Raw genomic sequence first — 20,732 nt, forward strand, 5'->3', positions numbered from 1 at the left:
AGTTTCACTCTGAACTCCAGAAGAGATAATGAGGAAGTGTGCAATGTTTCTATGGCCATTTCAAGTTCATTGGTCTACAGCTTATGAGTGGCCACAGATCTTCACCACAGTAAGACAGTATGGTTTAGGGGATGGAGGAGTGGCCTTGAAGTCAGGAAGACCTGGCTGTGAATCCCTTTCTCAAATACTTACTAGCTGTATGAACCTGGGCAAGCCACTAATCCTCTCTCAGTCTCAGTGTTCTCATCTGTAAAATGGGAACAACGATAGTAGGCCCCTCACACGGTCAAATAAGATACATATATATTTACATGTCTATACATATATAATATATATATATATATTTATGTGTATGTATATAAATATATACATATATAAAGTGCTTTACAAAGCTTAAAGTGCTACTTATATGTTAGTTATTATCATTTCAGACCTCCCTCCAATGCTTTTGAGAAGTCACCATAGAATGTTCTTTTTTGAGATGCTTTGGCAGAGCTGTTGTGTCTAAATTCTAAAAAAAAAAATCCCTTAACTAGAGCTCCCCACTGGCACTGGGTTAAGCCTAAACATCAAAGCACCAGATTTTCACCTCCTGTCTGCAGTATGCAAACTGTAAGATCCAATCCAACATCCCTGAGGAGGGTTTTCTCGTAGGATCATAGACCAGGGACCCTAGAGACCATCTAGTCCACTGTCCCCCTCATTTATTACAAATGAGGAAACTGGGAGAGGGTAAGTGATTTAACAAAGGTCACATGGGCAGTAAAGAATAAAGGCAGGCTTTGGACCCACACTGTATGATTCTAGTTACCAATACTCATTCCACAGTCCCAAGCTGTCTCCCCAGGATTGCTAGCTCCATCTGACTGATAGGGCTGGGCTTAGAAAGGCAAAGAGTCACAGTACACACGAGTTTCATGCCATGAATCAACACTTTAGAATTTCAGGTGTTCGGTGATCGTATGTCTTTCTCCACGCGCTCTGACCAAACCCCTCCAGGCCTTAGGAGGCACTTTATCATCATGTCACTGCTGCAAGAAGAAAAAAAGGTCATTGGTAGCCAGGTGGCTCCGTGGATAAAGTGCAGATGTTAGGGAGACCTGAATTCAAATCTGGCCTTGGATACTCACTAGCTGTGTGACCCCGGACAGTCACCCCAACCTCTGTCTGCCTCATCTATAAAATAGGGGATAATAATAGTACCTACCTCACAGGGCTGTTGCAAGGCTCAGTGAGATAAAAATTGTTAAGGGCTTACTACAGTGCCTGGCACATAGCTCTGTACAAATGTTATCTATTATCATTATTAGGTAACCAAGCTTTTGGAGTTTAGCTAGGTTGGTTCTCAGACAACTGGAAGATAGTCACTGAGCTCATAGACAAAATTAGACAGAACCTGCCAGAACCTGAACTCATTCTTGATTAGAAATTCTTTTCACCTGAGATATGGAGAGAGGAAGCAGATAGGGAGGGCTGGCAGCTGTCAGTGATGCAGAGGATAGTAGGGATGGGGACAGTATGGGAGACAGTCCAATCACGGAGAGTTATCCCAGGAGAGAGGGCAGATCATACCCCCAAAGGGAACTACTTGCACTTCTCAAGAGGTGGAAGGTGAGGGAAAGTGGGCACTCAGATAAATGGCACTATAGTATCAGGACTTTAAGGATGAGAGTAGGGTCATGTTAGTTGCCCTGTACAGCAAACAAATCCTAGAGATGAGGCCAGAAAAGGGTGCAGAGTTGAACTACAAATCAATGGAGTGGACATCAATGGTGTGGAAGTGGATGCCTGTGCCCTGGGACAAAACCTGATGTTCTTACCCTTGTCGTAGCTGTGTTCTCTACCTTAAAGAGCCCAGGATCACCTCCACGCCATGATAGGGGATCGAAGTAAGATTTTTATGGAGGATAATACAGATTCTTCAACTGGATAGGACAAAATAATGCATTTAAATAATAATAATATTACAATATAATTTTATGTATTTTCAGTTGTGTCCAACTCTTCATGACCCGATTTGGGGTTTTCTTGACAAAGATACTGGAGTGTTTTGCCATTTCCTTCTCCAGCTCATTTTACAGATGAGGAACTAAGGCAGAGTTGTAACTTACTCAAGATCACACAGCTACTAAGTGTCTGAGGCCAGATTTTAACTCACAAAGATGAGTCTTTCTGACTGTAGACCTGGCACTCTATCCATTGAGCCGCCTTGATGCCCCGATACATACATACATATATACATACACACATATGTGTATATATGTACACATATATGTATATACATGTGTGTACATTATATAAGTATATATGTGTACATGTATACCTTATATGATAATTATTTTATACATGTGTATTACATATCTTACAAAAAGAGAATTTTCAGGGCACATTTATCCAGAGGGGATGTCAACAGTTCCCTGGATCACTACTGATTTAGATTGGTCCATGATTATTCCAGTCATTTAGCCATCTGATCAAGTAGGTCAAGTTCTCTTTAACAAACATTTTTCAAAGATCGACTGTGTGCAGAGAACAGTGTCAAGCACTGGGGAAGATAAAAAGTTTAGATAGGACAGATCTAGCATACAATCTAGAGGGAGCAGCATATATATAAATGACCATAATGCACAATAACGCAATAATTTCACTAACGGTCATGATGTACTAGGAGCCTCAGAAAAGATTTCATGAAGAAGGCAGTAATAAAGTTGAACTAGAAAAAAACAATCCCAGTTTTTCTTATACTTGGAGTTGATGCCCAGGCTTCTTGGATGAAAATCAGAAATCCTCACTGTTAGACTAATTAAGTTGGTAGGAGGGGATAGATGAGACTAATAGGTTACATTACAATATCTTCACTATGTGGCTCCATCCAAATCTTACAAGAGATTACATGGGGGCAGGTATATCATCTCATCTAATTTTTTTTTGTCTCCCCTCCTACCCCCAGCACTGGGCACAAAGCCAGCACTCACTGAATGTTAGCCATAGTTGTCTCTCTGTTCAGAGCAGTGAGGGAGGGGGGTAGGGAAGAGAAGAAGGAAGATTTTCGTCCTCAGATTTCATCCTTTGTGCCTCAGAGCACCTAGCTGCTTCTTTAACATAAAAAAACAGGCTGAGTTGATTTTCATATGAAAACGGGACTAGGGCAACTGCCCATATGAATCATTGTGCCAGTTCTGAGTTCCCTCCTCCCTCTTAGAAACAGAAACGAGGCACATGGCCTCCAAATTATTTTTGCTACTGGTTATCTTTATTGTGGTTCCCCATCCCCTCCCATTTGATTATTGATTGTTAAAAACAACAACCACCACCACAAAACTGGGTCCTGAAATAGAAAAACTTCTTTTCTAATAAGCTTTAGGCTTTCCCACAACACAGTAATCAAACAGCCAGAGAGTAAGACACATGAGAAGTTGAAGTTAAAAATCAAAGAATTGACCAGGGTGACTTTTAAAATGATAACGGATTCAACTTAGCACGTAAGCCTTCTAGAAAGCTCAGGACATTAGTTGGTATTATTGAAAAACCATTAGCCATCGATTTTAAGAATTCAATGCCGGAAGGAAGTCTACTTAAATATAGTATTGGAACGAATTATCCACTTGGAACACTCAGAAGAGCACAACATAGTGCATGTTAACTTTTTGAAGATGGGGGAAGGTATGTGGAAAAGCAAGAAAGGCCTTTCAGGAGCCCTCAAGCCTCACTATTCAGTTAGATTTAATTCAAAAACGTATTTATTTACTGAGGCTACAATGCACCAGGTGCCAGGGCTACAAAGACAAAAATTAAATAGATCCTGCCCTCCAGTAGCTGATTTGCTATTGAAGGAAAGTAACATGGACAAAGGTACATGAAAATATGTCCACAGTAAAACTTTTTGGTGGCCTACAGTGCCTATATAAGGACAAATCTTGGCCCTGACTGCTAACCATACCAACCCTGGTAGGTTCAGAAGCTAATTAACCAGGTAGTGATCTCCTTGGGCTCTTTGTTTCTCTTCTATTCCCCTTTTGTCCCAACGCCTTTTGGACAAGGGTATGCTGGAGCCAGCTTGAACCACTCACAACAGCTGTGAGTTACATTTTTTTTTGCTCTTTTTTTTTCTTTTTTTTTTTTTTGGTGAGGCAATGGGATTAAGTCACTAGCCCAGGGTCACATAGCTAGTGTCAAGTGTCTGAGGCCACATTTGAACTCAGGTCCTCCTGACTCCAAGGCCTATCCATTTCGCTACCTAGCTGCCCCAGTTAGTTACATTTTTAATATGAGCATTTACTTCTGGGAAATTGGCAAAAGCTACCAATGACGGCTTGATTTGTTGTTTTGTTTTTGTCATTCTCTAGATTTCAGAAAGTGATGGAGAAAATGACGATTGAAATTGAAAGCATGTCTTATATACTTTTTTTTTCTTCCCCACCCTAACTGGTTGTTAAACATGTGCCAACAGACCCCTGTCTTGGGATCCTTTCACAATTCTTTGATAATTCCATAAGAGGGAAGGGTGGGACTGGTGAGAAAGCTATAGCTCAGGGTGCCAGATTTAGAAAACCTTATTTTTGTGAATTGAGTTTTCAGAACATTTTCTGAGTGGAAATTTTAATAAGGGTATTGGTCCAGAGAGTACAGAGGTACAGAGAGGGTGGACAACAAAGATGGGAAGAAACACCATTTAGGGAAGAGGGTACCAAAAAGGGAGACCAGAAATATTGAACTTCACCCACTTTAAAATTTGGCTCTAGTCTAACTATCTGGCGGGCCACTAGGGGGCTCCATAGTGCACAGAGTGCCAGGCCTATCACCAGGAAGACTCATTCTCCTGAGTTCGAATCAGACCTCAGACACTTATTAGCTGTGTGACCCCAGGCAAATCACTGAACCCTGTTTGCCTTAGATTTCTCGTCTATGAAATGACCTGGAGAAAAAAAACTCTAGTATCTTTGCCAAGAAAACCCCAGATGGTATCAAGAAGAGTCAGACATGACTGAAAAATGACTCAATAACAATGGACTTTCTGGTCAGACTGGTTCCCTCCTTTAAAGCTGTCCTGAGAAAACTATGCTAGCTATCCATGAATATTTAAACATCTTCCTCCCTCTGCCCCTTTCATCCTACAGCACCCACCCTCCCCTCTTTGGTGGGCCAAAAGAATAGCCTTCTGATTGGGCTCTCTTCTTTCAATAATTCTTTGAAATGTTCATTAAGCTCACAGATGGCAGCAGAATGTGAGAAATTACAGACGCGTCGTAGAATAAGGTATTCACTGAATCCACATGGTTTCAGAAGCAGGGGCTGCTGCCTGGAATTGCCCTTCCAATTGTTTACCTACGAGAATGAAGGACAAACAACAGTAACAGTAACAGTTCCTGTAGGGGGCAAAGTGGGCAGAGACCCTGAAGCATCACCCGCTCTGATCACTCTGCCATAGAGAGAGGCATGGCAGAGTAGCTAGAGTTGAACCTGGAGTCAGGAAGCCATCCATTCACACTGAGCCTGCGCCCATTTTAAATATGTTTGTTAGCTAACAAGGAGCAAATCCCTTAACCCCTCTGAACTTCAGAGAAGTTTCAAATGAAACCCCCTGAGTCTACTCATCTGTAAAATGGGAATGACGAGAATTACATCTATATCATAGGCCTGCTGTGAGGAACAAGTGAGATCATGTACGAAAAGTTCTTTATAAAGCAACATAAAAAATAAACAATTTTCATTGCTGATGGCCTGGCTCAGAGAATGGGCTTTCTCTTCTAGTCTTGTCTTCTCTCTACCTTCCATCTTCTCCAGAAAATCAGGGAGAGTATGATGAGCTCTACTCCTAGCTATGATGATCATGGAAGCTTAGACTCATTTAGTCATAGGGGAATTTAATGACCCCAGAGTCACAAGAATCTCTCAGCTCCTAGAGGGGTGGCAAAAGGACTATGAAATTTATGTTGTCCGGTAGTGTTCTAATCTTCACAACCCCATGGACAATACCACACCAATGTCTTGGCAAACCGCTTTGCCATTTCTTCCTCCAGTGGATTAAGGCAAATGGAGGTTAAGTAACTTGCCTAGGGTCACACAGCTAGTAAGATTCTGAGGCAAGATCTGACCGTAGCACACCAATGTGGTCTGCGAGGTTTTCTCGGCAAAGTGGTTTGCCATTTCTTCCTCCAGCGGATTAAGGTAAACGGACATTAAGCAACTTGCCCGAGGTCACTCAGCTTGTAAGTGTCTGAGGCAGGATTTGAACTCAGGTCCTCCTGACTCCAAGCCCAGTGCTCTATCCACTGAGCCACCTAGCTGCCTCCAACTATAAAAGTTTAAAAAAAAAAACAGGTCAAATGGCTCACAAAATGACCCTGGGGATGGGGTTTCATAACCCTTCAAACTAAAACTGGATAGAGTTGATGCTAGCTTAGTTGATAGCCCTTTAGGTGTGCTAAGTACCTTTATGGTCTTTGATCTTCATAACAGCCCAGTGAAGTATGTTTGAGGCATGACCATATCATTTTATAGATGAGAAAACTGAGATTCAGAGTAGTGAGGGGATCTATCTGTCTGTGGTCACAGAGTAGAACTGAAGCCAGATCCCTCCTCTCTCCAACTCAAGAACTCTTTCCATTATGCCACAAAATTTTTCATGACCATAAGAGATTAGAGAAATTTTTCATCTCAAGCAAGATGAAAGTCTGTAAGAACATAGCTTTGGATAACCCACTAAGGAAGAAAAGGCTAACTGTGCTGACAGTAGCTGAGAGGGTTCCAGCATAGGCGTACGCCTGGAGAAGCAAGGGCGGCTCACAGTGGACTACCCTTTAGTACTGGAGTTGTACCCAACAAAGAGATATTTAACTGTACTAATAGGAAAAAAATATTCAGGAGTCTGGAAGCAGTCCCAATGAGACCATGCATTGGTTATTATTTTTGAGCTCTATATTTTGAGAGAGAGAAATTGAGGATGATTCAGATAAGAGTAATAAAAAAAGGATTAGTCAATTTTAAAACTAGGACTCTTAGGAAGGGACGAAATGGTCATGATGGAGCAGAAAGAGCACTGGATTTGGACTCAGAGGACCTGACTCAACTACTTATTAATCTGTATGGCCTTGGACAAGTCATTTCTTTGGGTCTCAATTTTCCCCTCTGTAAAATGAGGGGCTTGTGGTATCTCTAAGGTCTTTTCCAGCTACAAATCTTATAATCTATAATCTCAGTTAAGCAAACTGGAACTATTCAGTGTAGAGAAAACTGAAGGGGTAAAATAATGACTGGTTTTAAGTGGTTCCTCAATTTCAGCGTTATACAAATGTCAGATATTATTATCTATCGTTTTTCTTCTGGAGAAGGATGCTGACCAGTATAAAGCTAGACTCTTAATAGACTATCAGAGCTAGATGGGACCTTGGGACATCACCTAGTTCATCTCCCTCAGTTTACAGAGGAGAAAACAATGGCCCAGAAGGTGCAGAGATCTGCCTGAGGGCACAGAGCTGGCCATTGCAGGTCCAGAACTAGCACCCAGCTCTCTGGAGTGCTGTCTCCATCTGGACCCCATCCCTTAGTCCTCACATATGCATTAAGGCCTGCATCTTGCCTGTAACTTGTATTTTATCTCATACAGTATAACTGTGTACCTGTTGACAAGTGGCCTGAATGTTAAAGAATACTTTAGATTGTGCTATACATAAACCAGTCATGTAACTTAAACTCTCAACACCCTAGGCGACTAACTCTCCAACACTCTAAGTTATATAGTAGGTGCAAATCTGCACTGGTGAAGGGAGTTTTCCTAAAATGAATTTCTTATACTAATGAAATCATAGGGTATCAAGGAAATAGATAGATACTCAGATAAAGCTTTAGATGAATAAATGAATGAAAATAAACAATTTTAAAAAAATTAAAATGAGTGTTCAGCACCAGTGACACCACATTTTATTCATTCCATTGCACAATTGGATCAGTTTGGTGACCTCGTCCAAGTTTCAGGAAGCATAAATAATACATAGAAAGCCAGGATTGGAGTCACAGAGACCTAGATTCAAAATCAACCTCATTCTGATTAGCTGTGTAACCAAAGGCATATCGCTTAACCTGTCAGCTTCCTCCTATGTGAAATGGGGGTGATAATGCCTGTTATACCTATCTCACAGGATTTTTGTGATACCCAAGTGCAATCATATATATAAACTTGTATAAACCTTAGAGGTCTATATAAATGTCAGCTATCATTATTATTTCTGTGTGACCCTGGGCAAGTCACTTAACCCTATTTGCCTCAGTTTTCTCATCTGTAAAATGAGCAAGAGAAGCAAATGGCAAACCACTCAAGTATGTCTGCCAAGAAACCCCCAAACAGGGTCATGAAGAGTCAGACACAACTGAAAAGAATGAACAGCAACAATTATTATTACTAATGTTGTAGTCCTGAGATAAAAGCAGCTAACGGGAAGGGCTTCAGAGAATGAACTGGTATAATGGCATGGATGGGGGAGAATCACTATTTTTGCTTTCAGAAATGCAACATGTAAGAAAGGAAAGGATACTTTGATTATTGAAATAATAAGCTTTCTTGGCCTCTCTTACCAGAGTGGAAACAAAATTCTGTGTTCCGTCATTCTGAGCCATCATGAGGGCCAGTCTATCATCAACTACGATGATGAGAATGGGAAGACATGTGTGCACATTGCTGCTGCAGCAGGTTACAGCGACATTATTAGTGAGCTGGCGAAAGTCCCAGACTGCAACCTCCAGGCTCTGGATGTGGATGACAGGTATCCATGGCAACACACCAAAGGGCTGTAAAGTGTGCCCCACATCTCAGGATGTCAACCTGGGGAGGAGCGTTTTTATTGACTGATCGTGTTTTATTAGATCCTGGGTGCCCATAAAATTCACATGCAGGCTGGTGATGGGAATAATTGCTCTATTTCTGAGAAAGGTGTAACGTGGAGAGAAATTGCTCGGTTTTCATCTTTTAACCAAACGATACGAGTGGTCTTGGGCCATTTCCTGATCATCAGACATTAACTGATTCATGCTTCCTGCGCTGCCCTTTAATTTGCTCCCACAAAGATGACTATAGTCATGTGCTGTCAGTAAGACAAACATAGAGGCAACATGGATGTGGAAAATGGACCAGATTTGGATGTTGGAGCCCTAGACACCAGACACCTAGACACCTGGAACTCTACCACTCATTGGCTACATGCAAGTGGACAGAGTGCCAGGCCTTGAATCAGGAAGACCTTAGTTCAACTCCAGCCAGACAGTTAAAAGCAAATAAGTGATAAAAAGGGATAAAGAAGAACCAATTTCTAGAAGCACTTGTTTTTTTTCCTCAGAAAATGGGATCATAGATGTAGAGCTAGAATGGATTCTTTAAGGATCTAGTTTAAATCCTCATTTTACAGATTGGGAAACTGAGGTCCAGAAAGATAAAGTTATCTGAACATATTTCTTCTGACTCTATTTCAAGAATTTTTTGTCTGATTCACCACATAAATATCTATGACTGTAGTAATTTTACTTCTGCTACTATTTGAGGTTGTTTCTGGAACAAATCTAAGCAAGTCTTATCACCAGAAAGGGAAGACCTGAATATCTCCACTACAGTATTCCTTGTCCTCTTGCGGCAATGGCCATGATTCTGGTCACTCAAGGAACATTTCAAATGCCCTCCGTTCTGTAGGAATAAGGAATACATTGCCAAATGTATTGCCAGATTTATATTGCCAACACATGGCGAACATTTGAAAAAAGTGTTTGTCCTACGTAGTCCTTTGTGTATCAGCCATTCTCAAAAACTTCCATCTTCATGGTTTTTTTCTTCAAGGACACCTCTCCACTGGGCAGCAGCAGCAGGAAAGGCTGACTGTGTCCAGCTGCTGTTGCAGCTAGGTATGGACAACAGCCCTCGGGACATCAATGAGAACACTCCTCTGGCTTATGCGATGCGCTGTGGACACACAGCGTGCATCAATCTGCTCTCTCAAGAGAGCAGGTGAGTACATCTAAGAGGTATTTTCTTAACTCCCACAAGGAGCTAGAATTTTCCACTTTAGATCTCTCTTCATACCTAGCCCATTCTTCTGCATGTAATAGTTGTGTAACATGTTTCTTATCGCATGCTGACATGATGAAATGATTTTTCCTCTCTTGATAATATGAAAGATCAACTATATATTACTGTTCAACCTATGAGAGAGAGGCTCATTACCAGGTAGTCAACTGAGCAGCAATTTAGGGTGCCACTGCAACTTTCTTTTTTCTTTTTATTAATTTATTTTGATTTATCAACAATTACTTCCATAAGCTTTTGAGTTTCTAATTTTTCTCCCCCTGCCTCTCTACTTCCCTCCCCAAGACGACATGCAATCTGATAGAGACTATACGTACTCATTCCTATTAGACATATTTTCACATTAGTCATGTTGTAAAGAAGAATTAGAACCAATAGAAGGAACCACAAGAAAGAGGAAACAAAACAAAACAGAAGAAAAAAAGAGCAAATAGTATGCTTCGATCTTCATTCAAACTTCATAGCTCTTTCTTTGGATGTGGATATCATTTTCCATCACAAGACTTTTGGAGATGTCTTAGATCCTTGCATTGCTGAGAAGGGCTAAGTCTATCAAAGTTAGTCCTCCCACAATGTGACTGTTACTGTGTACAATGTTCTCCTGGTTCTGCTCACATCACTCAGCACCAGTCCATACCAGTCTTTCCAGGTTTTTCTGAACACAGCAACTTTCAAACCAGTCATTGGGATGTAGTAGATAGAAGCTAGCTTTGGAGCCAGAAAGACCTGGGTTCAAGCCCCACCTCTGAGATATATTGACTGTGTGACCTTGGTCAGTGCTCTAGAGTCTAGGCAACTCTCCAAAGTCTACATATTACAGAGAAGGTATTAACCTGGCATAATAGAGCGTATTTCTGCACCAGAAAGTTTCTTATATCAGTGAAATCACAGACCCAGTCCTTCTCCCTAGCAGCTACCTGCCACATTGCAGAAGAAACATAGATCTAGAGTTGGAGGAGACTTTAGTGGTCATCTAATCCAACTGTCTCATTTTACAGAGGAAAAAACTTAGGTCCAGAAAGGGGGCCAGTCATTTCTCCAAAGTCCTACAGCCAGTGAGGGGCAGAGCTGAGATTCAAACCCAGGTCCTCTGAATCTGCTGTACCATTCCATCACAGCTCCTCATGAGTCACATTCTACACTGGTGAGAGGGAGGAAGTACTCACAGTAATGAAATCACCAATCCTTGAAGTATTGAAGTGTTTAAGTGACAGCTAATTAAATGTTCTACCATAGAGCATTTTTCCACTCATGACCCCTTTTCGAGTTTCATTAGTGTTCATTGGTGTTGCATGGCATGATGGCATGTGCAGTGCAAAGTGTGCATGTTATGTGTTCAGAACCAGGGCTACAGTGAAGTTGTATGATGCAACACTGGCAAGTACTTCCAGAAATACCTCAGATTCATTACATGTTTGAATTTGAGTTAATTTTTGGTCGTTGTGTATTCCAAAAACTTTTACTTTTGCCAAATTTTTTGTGACCTCATAAGGGGTCACGACTCACAGTTTAAGAAGTACTGAATGAAATTATGGTACTAAATCATATCTCATATGGTAGAGCACACATTGAGCTCAATGTTCTTCCTTCTTTGTCTTTTTTCTTCTATCTTCTCATTAACTTCATTTTATTATCCATATATGTATCTACACATGCATGCATGTATGTATGTGCTTTTATTCCTGAATTAGTTCCAGTAATAAGCTAGGTACTAGAGACATATTTTATGCTTCAGGGTATAGTGTGAAGATAATCTGACAAACATTTATTAAATAGCTACTATATGCAAAGTACCATATTGGTTGGCACCTTTTCAGTCTTGTTACCCCTTACACTCTGGACCCCTCCTCCACACACTCTGTAATCCAGTGACACTAGCCTCTTTCCTGTTTCTCCCACAAAACACTTCATCTCAAAACTCCGAGCATTTTCCCTGGTTGTCTCCCATGCATGGAATTCTTACCCTCCTCATCTCCACCTCCAGGCTTTCCAGGCTCCTTTGAGTCCAAGCTAAAACCCCACCTTCTACAAAAAGCCTTTCTGGATCCCCCTTAATGATAGTGCCCTCCCTCTGTTGATCATCTCCAATTTATCCCACTTAGAGCTTTTCGTATGTAGTTTTCTGCTTATTGTCTCCCCCATTCAACTATGAGCTTCTTGAGATCAGGGACAGTCTCTTTTTATAAATTTGGGGGGGGGGGCTAGGCAATGGAGTTAAGTGACTTGCCCAGGGTCACACAGCTAGTAAGTGTCAAGTGTCTGAGGCTGGATTTGAACTCAGGTCCTCCTGACTCCAGGGCTGGGACTCTATCCACTGTGCCACCTAACTCCCCTGATAGTCTTTTACCTTTCTTTGTGTCCCTAGCACTTAGCACAATGTCTGGCACATAGTAGGAGCTTAATGAATGTTTATTGCCTGACTGAAACAGATACAAAAGTATAGTGCAAAAGAATAAAATATAATTATAAATATAGAATGATGATTTAGCTCAATCACTCCTCCTTCCTATTTTTAAAGATGAGGAAACTAAACCTCATAATGGGAAGTGCCTTGTTAAAGGGCATGGAACCATTTAGTCACAGAACGTGAATTCAAATGTAGGTCTCCCAACTCCTGGTCCAAGGTTCTTTCTGCGGCTGTACCACCTCCTACTTAGAGCAAAAAAGCAAAGATACCCATCAAACATTAAGGCAAAATTTCATCAGAGGATAACAGAGATTACAACCAAAGTCCCATCAGGCACTTTTCTATCTGGTAGAAAGGCACTAGAACTCAGTGACAAGAGTTTTTAATCTCTCTAAGATAAGATGTAATCTGCCACTGAGATGTGAGTGCAAATCAGTGAGCCAACTAATCAATATTTGTGAAGGGCCTACTATGGGCTAGGTACTCTGCTAGGCACTAGGGATCCAAAGACCAAAATGAAGCAGTCCTTGTCCTATAGGACTTTATGTTCTACTGGAGGAAACAGCTGGTCCATATATATTAGGAAATACACATGCACAAGGTAATGTGAAGGAGATGGCTCTTGAGCTGAATTTGGGAGGAAGCTAGAGTTTCTAAGAGGCAGAGGTGGAGGGGTGCACTCCAGGCATGGGTAACCGCCCATGCAAAGGCACAGACATGGGGGATAGAGTGTTGTGTATGCAGACTAGTCAGATGGCCAGTTTGACTGGACTGAGAAGAGTATATAGGGGAGTAATGTGTAAGAAGCCTAACAAGGTTGGCGCCAGGTTATAAATTGGGGTGTGTGTGTGTGTGTGTGTGTGTGTGTGTGTGTGTGTGTGTATAAAACAATTTATAACCTGGTGGGCTTCTTACATAGATATAGATAGATAGATAGATAGATAGATAGATAGATAGATAGATATACATATATGCATGTATGCATGTATATATGTGTATGTGTGTGCATCTATATAGACACCTACATGTATGTATTGCATGTATGTGCATATGTGTATGTATATGTATGTATATACGTATGTATGTGCAAGTATATATACACACATACATATGTGTATATTTATCTGCTATGTATACACATGTGTATGTGTGTATATATGTATGTAAATGTGTATGCATGTGTGTATATGTGTATATACGTCAGAGGAGTTTGTATTTGATCCTAGAGGAAATAATGAGATAGTGCAGTGAATAAAGCATTGGGCCTGGAGTCAGGAAGACTCATCTTGGGACCTGCAAGTTTTTGGCTCTCCCCAGGCAGTATGATCTAGGGAGAAGTATGTTTACTACTCTCCTATACCGTGCACTGGTTGTGAGTGATCACAATCACTCCTTTCAACCCTGGAAGTGTGGCCAGGGTCCTGCTCCCCTGTGGCTACAAGCTCTGCTGTGCTACCGCTCCTCCTTGCACTGGGACCGCGACCCGGGACTGCAATCCAGACCCAAGTATAGGCAATGCAACAGACTTCTGCCCCTGGTGTCAGCAAAGGTACACCTGTAAATCTCCATCTGACCTGTTGCTTGATCCTCTTACTGTCTGTAGGCTGAGAAGTCTGGAAACCACCTCTGTTGCCACTGATTCAGTCGCCCCGAAGCCTGATCCTGGTTTGCTGGGGCCTGGTCTGTGCTGGTATAGCTCGTACTGGACTGTGCTCCTCTCTCATCCTGATGCAACAGACCTTTCTTGCTGACCTTCCAAGTTGTCTTGGGCTGGAAAATTACTTCACTCTGTCTTTTTGCTGGTTCTGCTGCTCTAGAATTTGTTTAGAGTCATTTTTAAAGGTATTTGGAGAGGTTTGGAGTAGAACTCAGGCAAGTCTCTGCCTTTACCCCACCATCTTGACTCCACCTCTCCTTAGCCCTCTTAAAAGCTACTTTTATGCACTTCAATCACCTTGAGGTATAAATGGCAATAGGGAGTGTGGTATCCTGAAAAGAGAACTAGATCTGTAATCAGAAGACTTGAGTTGGAATTCCAGCTCTGTTACTTATGTTGTATGACATTAGTCTAGTTACTTTGGCTTTCTTGGCCTCAGTTTCCTCATCTATAAAATGAGGGAGTAGACTAGTAACCTTTAAGGTCTCTCTCAGCTCTGACACTCTGTGATTCTCTATTATCCCCCAAGAGAAGAAAAGCTTAAGCTGAAGGGATAAAACTGCAAGGGTAGAATTTGGCATTAGTTTGGGGGGTCTTTTGGTAGAAGAGAGACCAATGCCTTCCTGGGGTTGCTAAAATCACCCCTCAAGCAGTTAACATCTTTCTTTATGTTTGCAGCTAGCCCTGGCTAAGCCACCTGATAGTGCTAGACGGGGGCACATTTGGGGTGTATTGTGAAAGAGATTGGGAGTGAATGCCAAATGGTCAGCAATGCAAATTCTTCCATCAGACTGTTTTATTCATCTTCTTTTGACTATGCATGCACATGCATGTACATATACATACGTATTTACACACACATAGAAATATGTATACATATGTGAATTATATGTATGTATGATACACACGTGTTTGTGCGTACATGTCTGTCTATATATACCAATATACATATACTATGCATGTGGATGCATGTATATGTGTTACATACACCTGAATATACACACACATACACCTACATGTATAATTAAAAGATTAATAAATCAGAAGGTGAATAAATAAAAGAAGATGAATAAAAATAAAAGATGAAAAAGATAGAATAATTTGCATTGCTGATCCTTTGGTATCCACTCCCAATGGATGTATGTATATATGTGTGTGTCTATATACTTTTGCAATCTTTCTCCCCCCAATCCACCCAAAATTACCTCTGAAAATAGCTGCACAAAAAACCTGAAGCTTGGGACAGTGCTCCCTCCACTTGGGAAGCAGAGCCCCACTTTGGCATACAGTTAAAAGTCAAGAAATAGGCTAGAAAATGAACAAACAGCAGAAGAAAGCTCTAACCACAGAAAATTACTATGCTGACCAGGAAGATAAAAACACACACTCAGAAGAAGACAACAAAGTCAAAATTCCTACATGTAAAGCCTCAAAGAAAAATATGAATTGGTCTCAGGCTATGGAAGAGCTCAAAAAAGATTTTAAAAATCAAGTAGAAGACATAGGGAAAAATGAGAAGAGAAATGAGAGTGATGCAAGAAAATCATGAAAAAAGAGTCCACAGCTTAGTAAAGGAGACATAAAAAATACTGAAGAAAATAACACCTTAAAAGACAGAATAAGCCAAATGGCAAAAGAGGCACAAAAATCCATCGAAGAGAAGAATACCTTGAAAAGCAGAATTGTCCAAATGGAAAAGGAAGTACAAAAGGTCACTGAAGAAAATAATTCCCTAAAAGTTAGAACTGGGTTAATGGAAGCTGATGACTTTATGAGACATCAGGAAACAATCAAACAAAATCAAAAGAATGAAAAAATAGAAGAAAATGTGAAATATATCATTGGAATAAATGATTGACCTGGAAAATAGATTCAAGAGAGATAATTCAAGAATTGTTGGACTACCTGAAAGTCATGATCAAAAAAAGAGCCTAGATATCATCTTTCAAGAAATTATTAAGGAAAACTTCCCTGATATTCTAGAACCAGAGGGTAAAATAGAATAGAATCTGCTGATCACTTCCTGAAATCGATCCCAAAGTGAAAACTCCCAGGAATATTATAACCAAATTCCAGACCTCTCAGATCAAGGAGAAAATGCTACAAGCAATCAAAAAGAAATAGTTCAAATATTATAAAGCCACAGTCAAGATAACACAAGATTTAGCAGCTTCTACATTAAAGGGCTTGGAATATGATATTCCAGGGGGTAAAAGAGCTAGCATTGCAAGCAAGAATCACTTACCCAGCAAAACTGAATATAATCCTTCAGGGGAAAATGGACATTCAATGAAATAGAGGACTTTCAGGCATTCCTGATGAAAAGACCAGAGCTAACTATAAAATTTGACTTTCAAATACAAGATGAAAAAGAAGTATAAAAAGGTAAACAGGAAAGAGAAATCATAAGGGATTTCACAAGGTTAAATTTCTTATATTCTTATATAGGAAATTTATATTTATAACTCCTAAAAACTTTCTCATTATTAGGGCAATTAGAAGAAGTATGCATAGACAGAAAACAGTTGTGAATTGAATGTGATGGTATGATTATCTAAAAAAATAAAATTAAGGTATGAGAGAGAAGAATGCAGGGGAAAGAGGGAGGTAGAATTAGATAAATTATCTGACATAAAAGAGGCCTGAAAGAGATTTTACAGTGGAGGGGAAATGGAGGAAGCAGGGAGAGGAGCACATGAATCTTTCCCTCATTGGACTTGCTTCAAAGATGGAATAATATACTCACTCAGTTAGATGTAGAAATCTATCTCACCATACAGGAAAGTAGGAAGGGAAAGGGACAACAGAAAGGGGGAGGAGCTGATACAAAGGAGGGCATTTTGGGGAAGGTAAAAGTCAGAAGCAAAACACTGTTGAGAATGGACAGTGTAAAAGGAAAAAGAGAATAAGATAAACAGGGGGAAAATAGGATGGAGGGAAATACGTATTTGGTAATCATTACTGTGGGAAAAAAATTTATAGTGAGTTTCTCTGATAAAGACTTCATTTCTCAAACATATAAAAAACTGAGTCAAATTTACAGAAATAAGAGCCATTTCACAGTTGATAAAAGGTCAAAGGATATGAATAGGTCTATATTCATATTTAAAAAATGTTCTAAATCAGTATTGATGAGAGAAATGCAAATTAAAACAACCTTGAGCTATTACCTCACACCTGTCAGATTGGTTAGTATGAAAAGGGAAATGACAAATGCTGGCAGGGATATGGAAAAATTAAAACACTAATATATTATTGGCAAAGTTGTTTACTGATTTAGCCATTCTGAAGAGCAATCTGAAACTGTGCCTAAAGGACTATAAAACCATGCATACCCTTTGACCAAGCAATACTACTACTGGGTCTGTATTCCAAAGAAATAAAAAACAAAAAGGAAAAGGACCTATTTGTACAAAAATATTTATAGCAGTTATTTTAGTGGTGACAAAGAATTGGAAATTGAGGAGATGCCCTTCAATTGGGAAATGGCTGAACAAGTTGTTGTATATAATTGTGATGGAATACTACTGTGAGTAGGATGCTCTCAGAACATCATGGAAATTCTTACATGAACTGATGCAAAGTGAAATGAGCAGAACTATAAATAGTAACAGCAATATTGTATGATTATCTACTACAAATGACTCAGCTATTCTCATCAATACAATGATCCAAGACAATTCTGTAGGACTTATGATGAAAAGTGCTTCTTTCCATCTCTAGAGAAAGAACTGGAAAAGCCTGAATGCAGATCAAAGATACTTTTTCTTTATTTTTCTTGGGTTTCTTTGTGTTTTCATTCACATAATTACTTACATGGAAATGTATTTTGCATGATTACACATGTATAACCTATGTCCAATTGTTTGCCTTCTCAATGAGGAGAGGGGGGGAAATTTTGGAGCTCAAATTTTGGGGGAAAAAAAGAATGTTAAAATTGTTTTATGTATAATTGGGGGAAAATAAAATATTAAATAAGATTTTTTAAAAAGAGCTGAGGCAGGGTAAAATATTCAGGGGGAAAGACTAACCTACTCTGCCTTTGGGGGGAGGTGTTTCTTGACCAGTAATCTCTACAAAAAGAAAGAACAGAAGGGCTTAAGGAATTTTTACACTGTCTTGGAGGCTACCTAAATAATTCTTAACAGCCTTCCAGATCTAAGTTTGTCAACCTAAATAACAATACAGTGCAATATTTTGAATGTTCAGTTTTGCCTCATCTTTTCATCCTCCCTCACAATGCTTCCTTTTTTTTTTTACACTCCCATAGACCTGAAACTATTCACTCCCTTTCTTCCCTGAACAATAGACTTCTAAAGAAAGAGAGACCATTCAGCACGCTTAACCAAATATTCTGTAAGAAGAAGGAAGATCAGAGAGCTAATGAGAAAGATCACAGCCAGGATAGGTACTCGGGAGAAGATGCTTCGGAAGTTGATGACATCATCACTACCTTTGACTGCATTGCAGATACCAACTGCCAAGAGCTACCAGATCAGAGAATGGTAATGGTGGACTTGAAAAAAAGGGCCACAGAAACATCAAAGTATCTCTCATCAGAAAAGAAGCAGCAGGAGCATAAGGGACTACCCCCAATCAGAACACAGAGTCTGCCACCCATCACTCCAGGCACCTCCTTTCTAACAGCTTCCCAGATGGTCACTTCCCACGGTGGCCTGGGTTCCAATGCTCACCGTTTTGCATGTAAATCTCAAAAAAGTAGAAGTGAGCATGACCTATTAGATCACAGGACTGGCTTTCAGGCATTGGTAGATAATCCTTGGCGATCTGACTCTAATCAAGTCTTCTCCTGTAAAGCCTGGACTGTATCTACTTCAGGTAAGTGCCAGATGGATTGCTGGCTGGAAGACCAAGCCATGTGGAGTTCTTGGGACCTGTACAGCCTGTAGCCCGGCATAATCGTACATCAGGTAATAGTTTTATGCCATCTTTCTTTATTTTTTATACTTGGTAAATTCACTGTATTAATCATATCCCATCAGCAGGTTGGAAAGAGAGTAACGGAACTAAAATTAGAGTGGGGTTACACCAGGTTAGGGGAATGGGCCCCTGGGAGCAATATGACCCCTTCTGAGTGCCTCCAGAGGAATAAAGGATATTATTCTTTTCTATCACAAAGACAGATCAGTAAGTAAATGCCTCCTTATGCTATGGGCATATACGGGGAGGATGTCAGAGATCAAAATAATTGCTTCCTCAATCAGACTTGAACAAGAACAGGAACAACAGTAGTATACTCCCATTCTTGTATTTTGACTATTTTCTGGTGGTTGAGGGTCACTGACTGGGCTGCCTCCAGAAGGCATCCTCTAATGGCTCATGGAACAACCTGCAATTTTCCAAAAGGGTAGGGATGAGTGAACAACACAGGCCAATATCCCCTAGACACACTGCAAAGTTCCCAGTCATCCTGGTGATTAGCCCCACCTGTATTAGGGAAGTAATTCTACCTGATCAGGTTCATAACTTTTCTCTATTTCTACTTACCTAAGCCTGCTACTTTCCTGTCCAAAACTATATCAAACTTTTATTTACCCTTCTTCATATAACTTCGTAAAGGAGGAAGAGAAGTGTAATTTGTTTAGGCTTTGTCCCTTCACTGACACATTCTGTATTCTTAGGAAATTAAAGTCTCTTACTCCCTCAGTTCTTATAGTATGAACGAAACCCTTTTTTGCCTGGTCAGATCTATTCTTGTTGATGCTTCTGTTTCATGATGAATGATTATAGCACATGTTTCAAGCATCAATGAAGATTTAATTCTTCATCCAATATAACAGTGATTCCCAAGGTTTTTAGAGTTTCTCTGGACTATCTGCCTATTTGTCTTGACTATCTCACTCTCAAACACATACTCGCATGGATGCACATACACACACACACACACACACACACACACACAGAGGCTCTCCTAAAATTACCAAAAGATATGTATTTCTTTTAACTGAAAGTGAATCAAAACTAACTTTGTTTTGCTATTTTTGGGGGACTGCTACTTACAATAATTAGAGGTCTGCTAGGGTAGCACAAAACCAGATTAGAAATTATTGAAATAGATCCAACAGTCCAGATGGAGATAACACCATGAAGTCTTACATGGGAATTTGTGGCCAGATCAAAGGCATATGAATCAAGCCCTAAATCAGGAGAAGGTAAGTCTCCCAGAAGTCCTTAGGCTGTAAATGGGAGCCTTAAAGGTAACATTTTAGGTAACTCACTATCTTGTGTTCAGTCACCAAAATCACAAGAGCTCAGAGTTGGAACTATTGCCTTTAGCTAGTCCAATCTCCTCATTATACAATTAAAGAAATGAGTACTAGAGAATGCAATAGTTAATAGCAAAACCAGGTCTCCTGACTTCTCAGCCCCGTATTTTTCTACTTGACCAGGCTACTTTGACTGAACACCTATAATAAGCGAAGTGACAATACTACTTCCTCACTGCCAAATCTTCAAGTCTTTGCGGTGGGAATGGTCATCCATCAGCAAGCATTTGACTTGACCACACACTATATCACATTTTTAGACTGCTAAAGTCTTGAGCCTTTCTATCTTTCCACATGTGATGCAGTGGGCAAAGT

General features: G+C 40.2%; 1 protein-coding gene across 1 annotated transcript in view; it reads left to right on the forward strand.

Annotated features, from left to right (window-relative positions):
• The window catches only part of ANKRD55 (ankyrin repeat domain 55), a 110,493-nt gene that overhangs the window by 63,517 nt on the left and 26,244 nt on the right, over positions 1-20,732 (forward strand). The window contains 4 exon segments of the mRNA XM_078153194.1: positions 8,575-8,759; positions 9,821-9,988; positions 18,401-18,975; positions 18,978-19,061. Coding sequence (XP_078009320.1) covers positions 8,575-8,759; positions 9,821-9,988; positions 18,401-18,975; positions 18,978-19,061 — 1,012 coding nt within the window.

Source organism: Phascolarctos cinereus, unplaced genomic scaffold, assembly GCF_003287225.1.
Source record: "Phascolarctos cinereus isolate Bilbo 61053 unplaced genomic scaffold, phaCin_HiC Scaffold_4;HRSCAF=312, whole genome shotgun sequence".
NCBI classification, from domain to species: Eukaryota; Metazoa; Chordata; class Mammalia; order Diprotodontia; family Phascolarctidae; genus Phascolarctos; species Phascolarctos cinereus.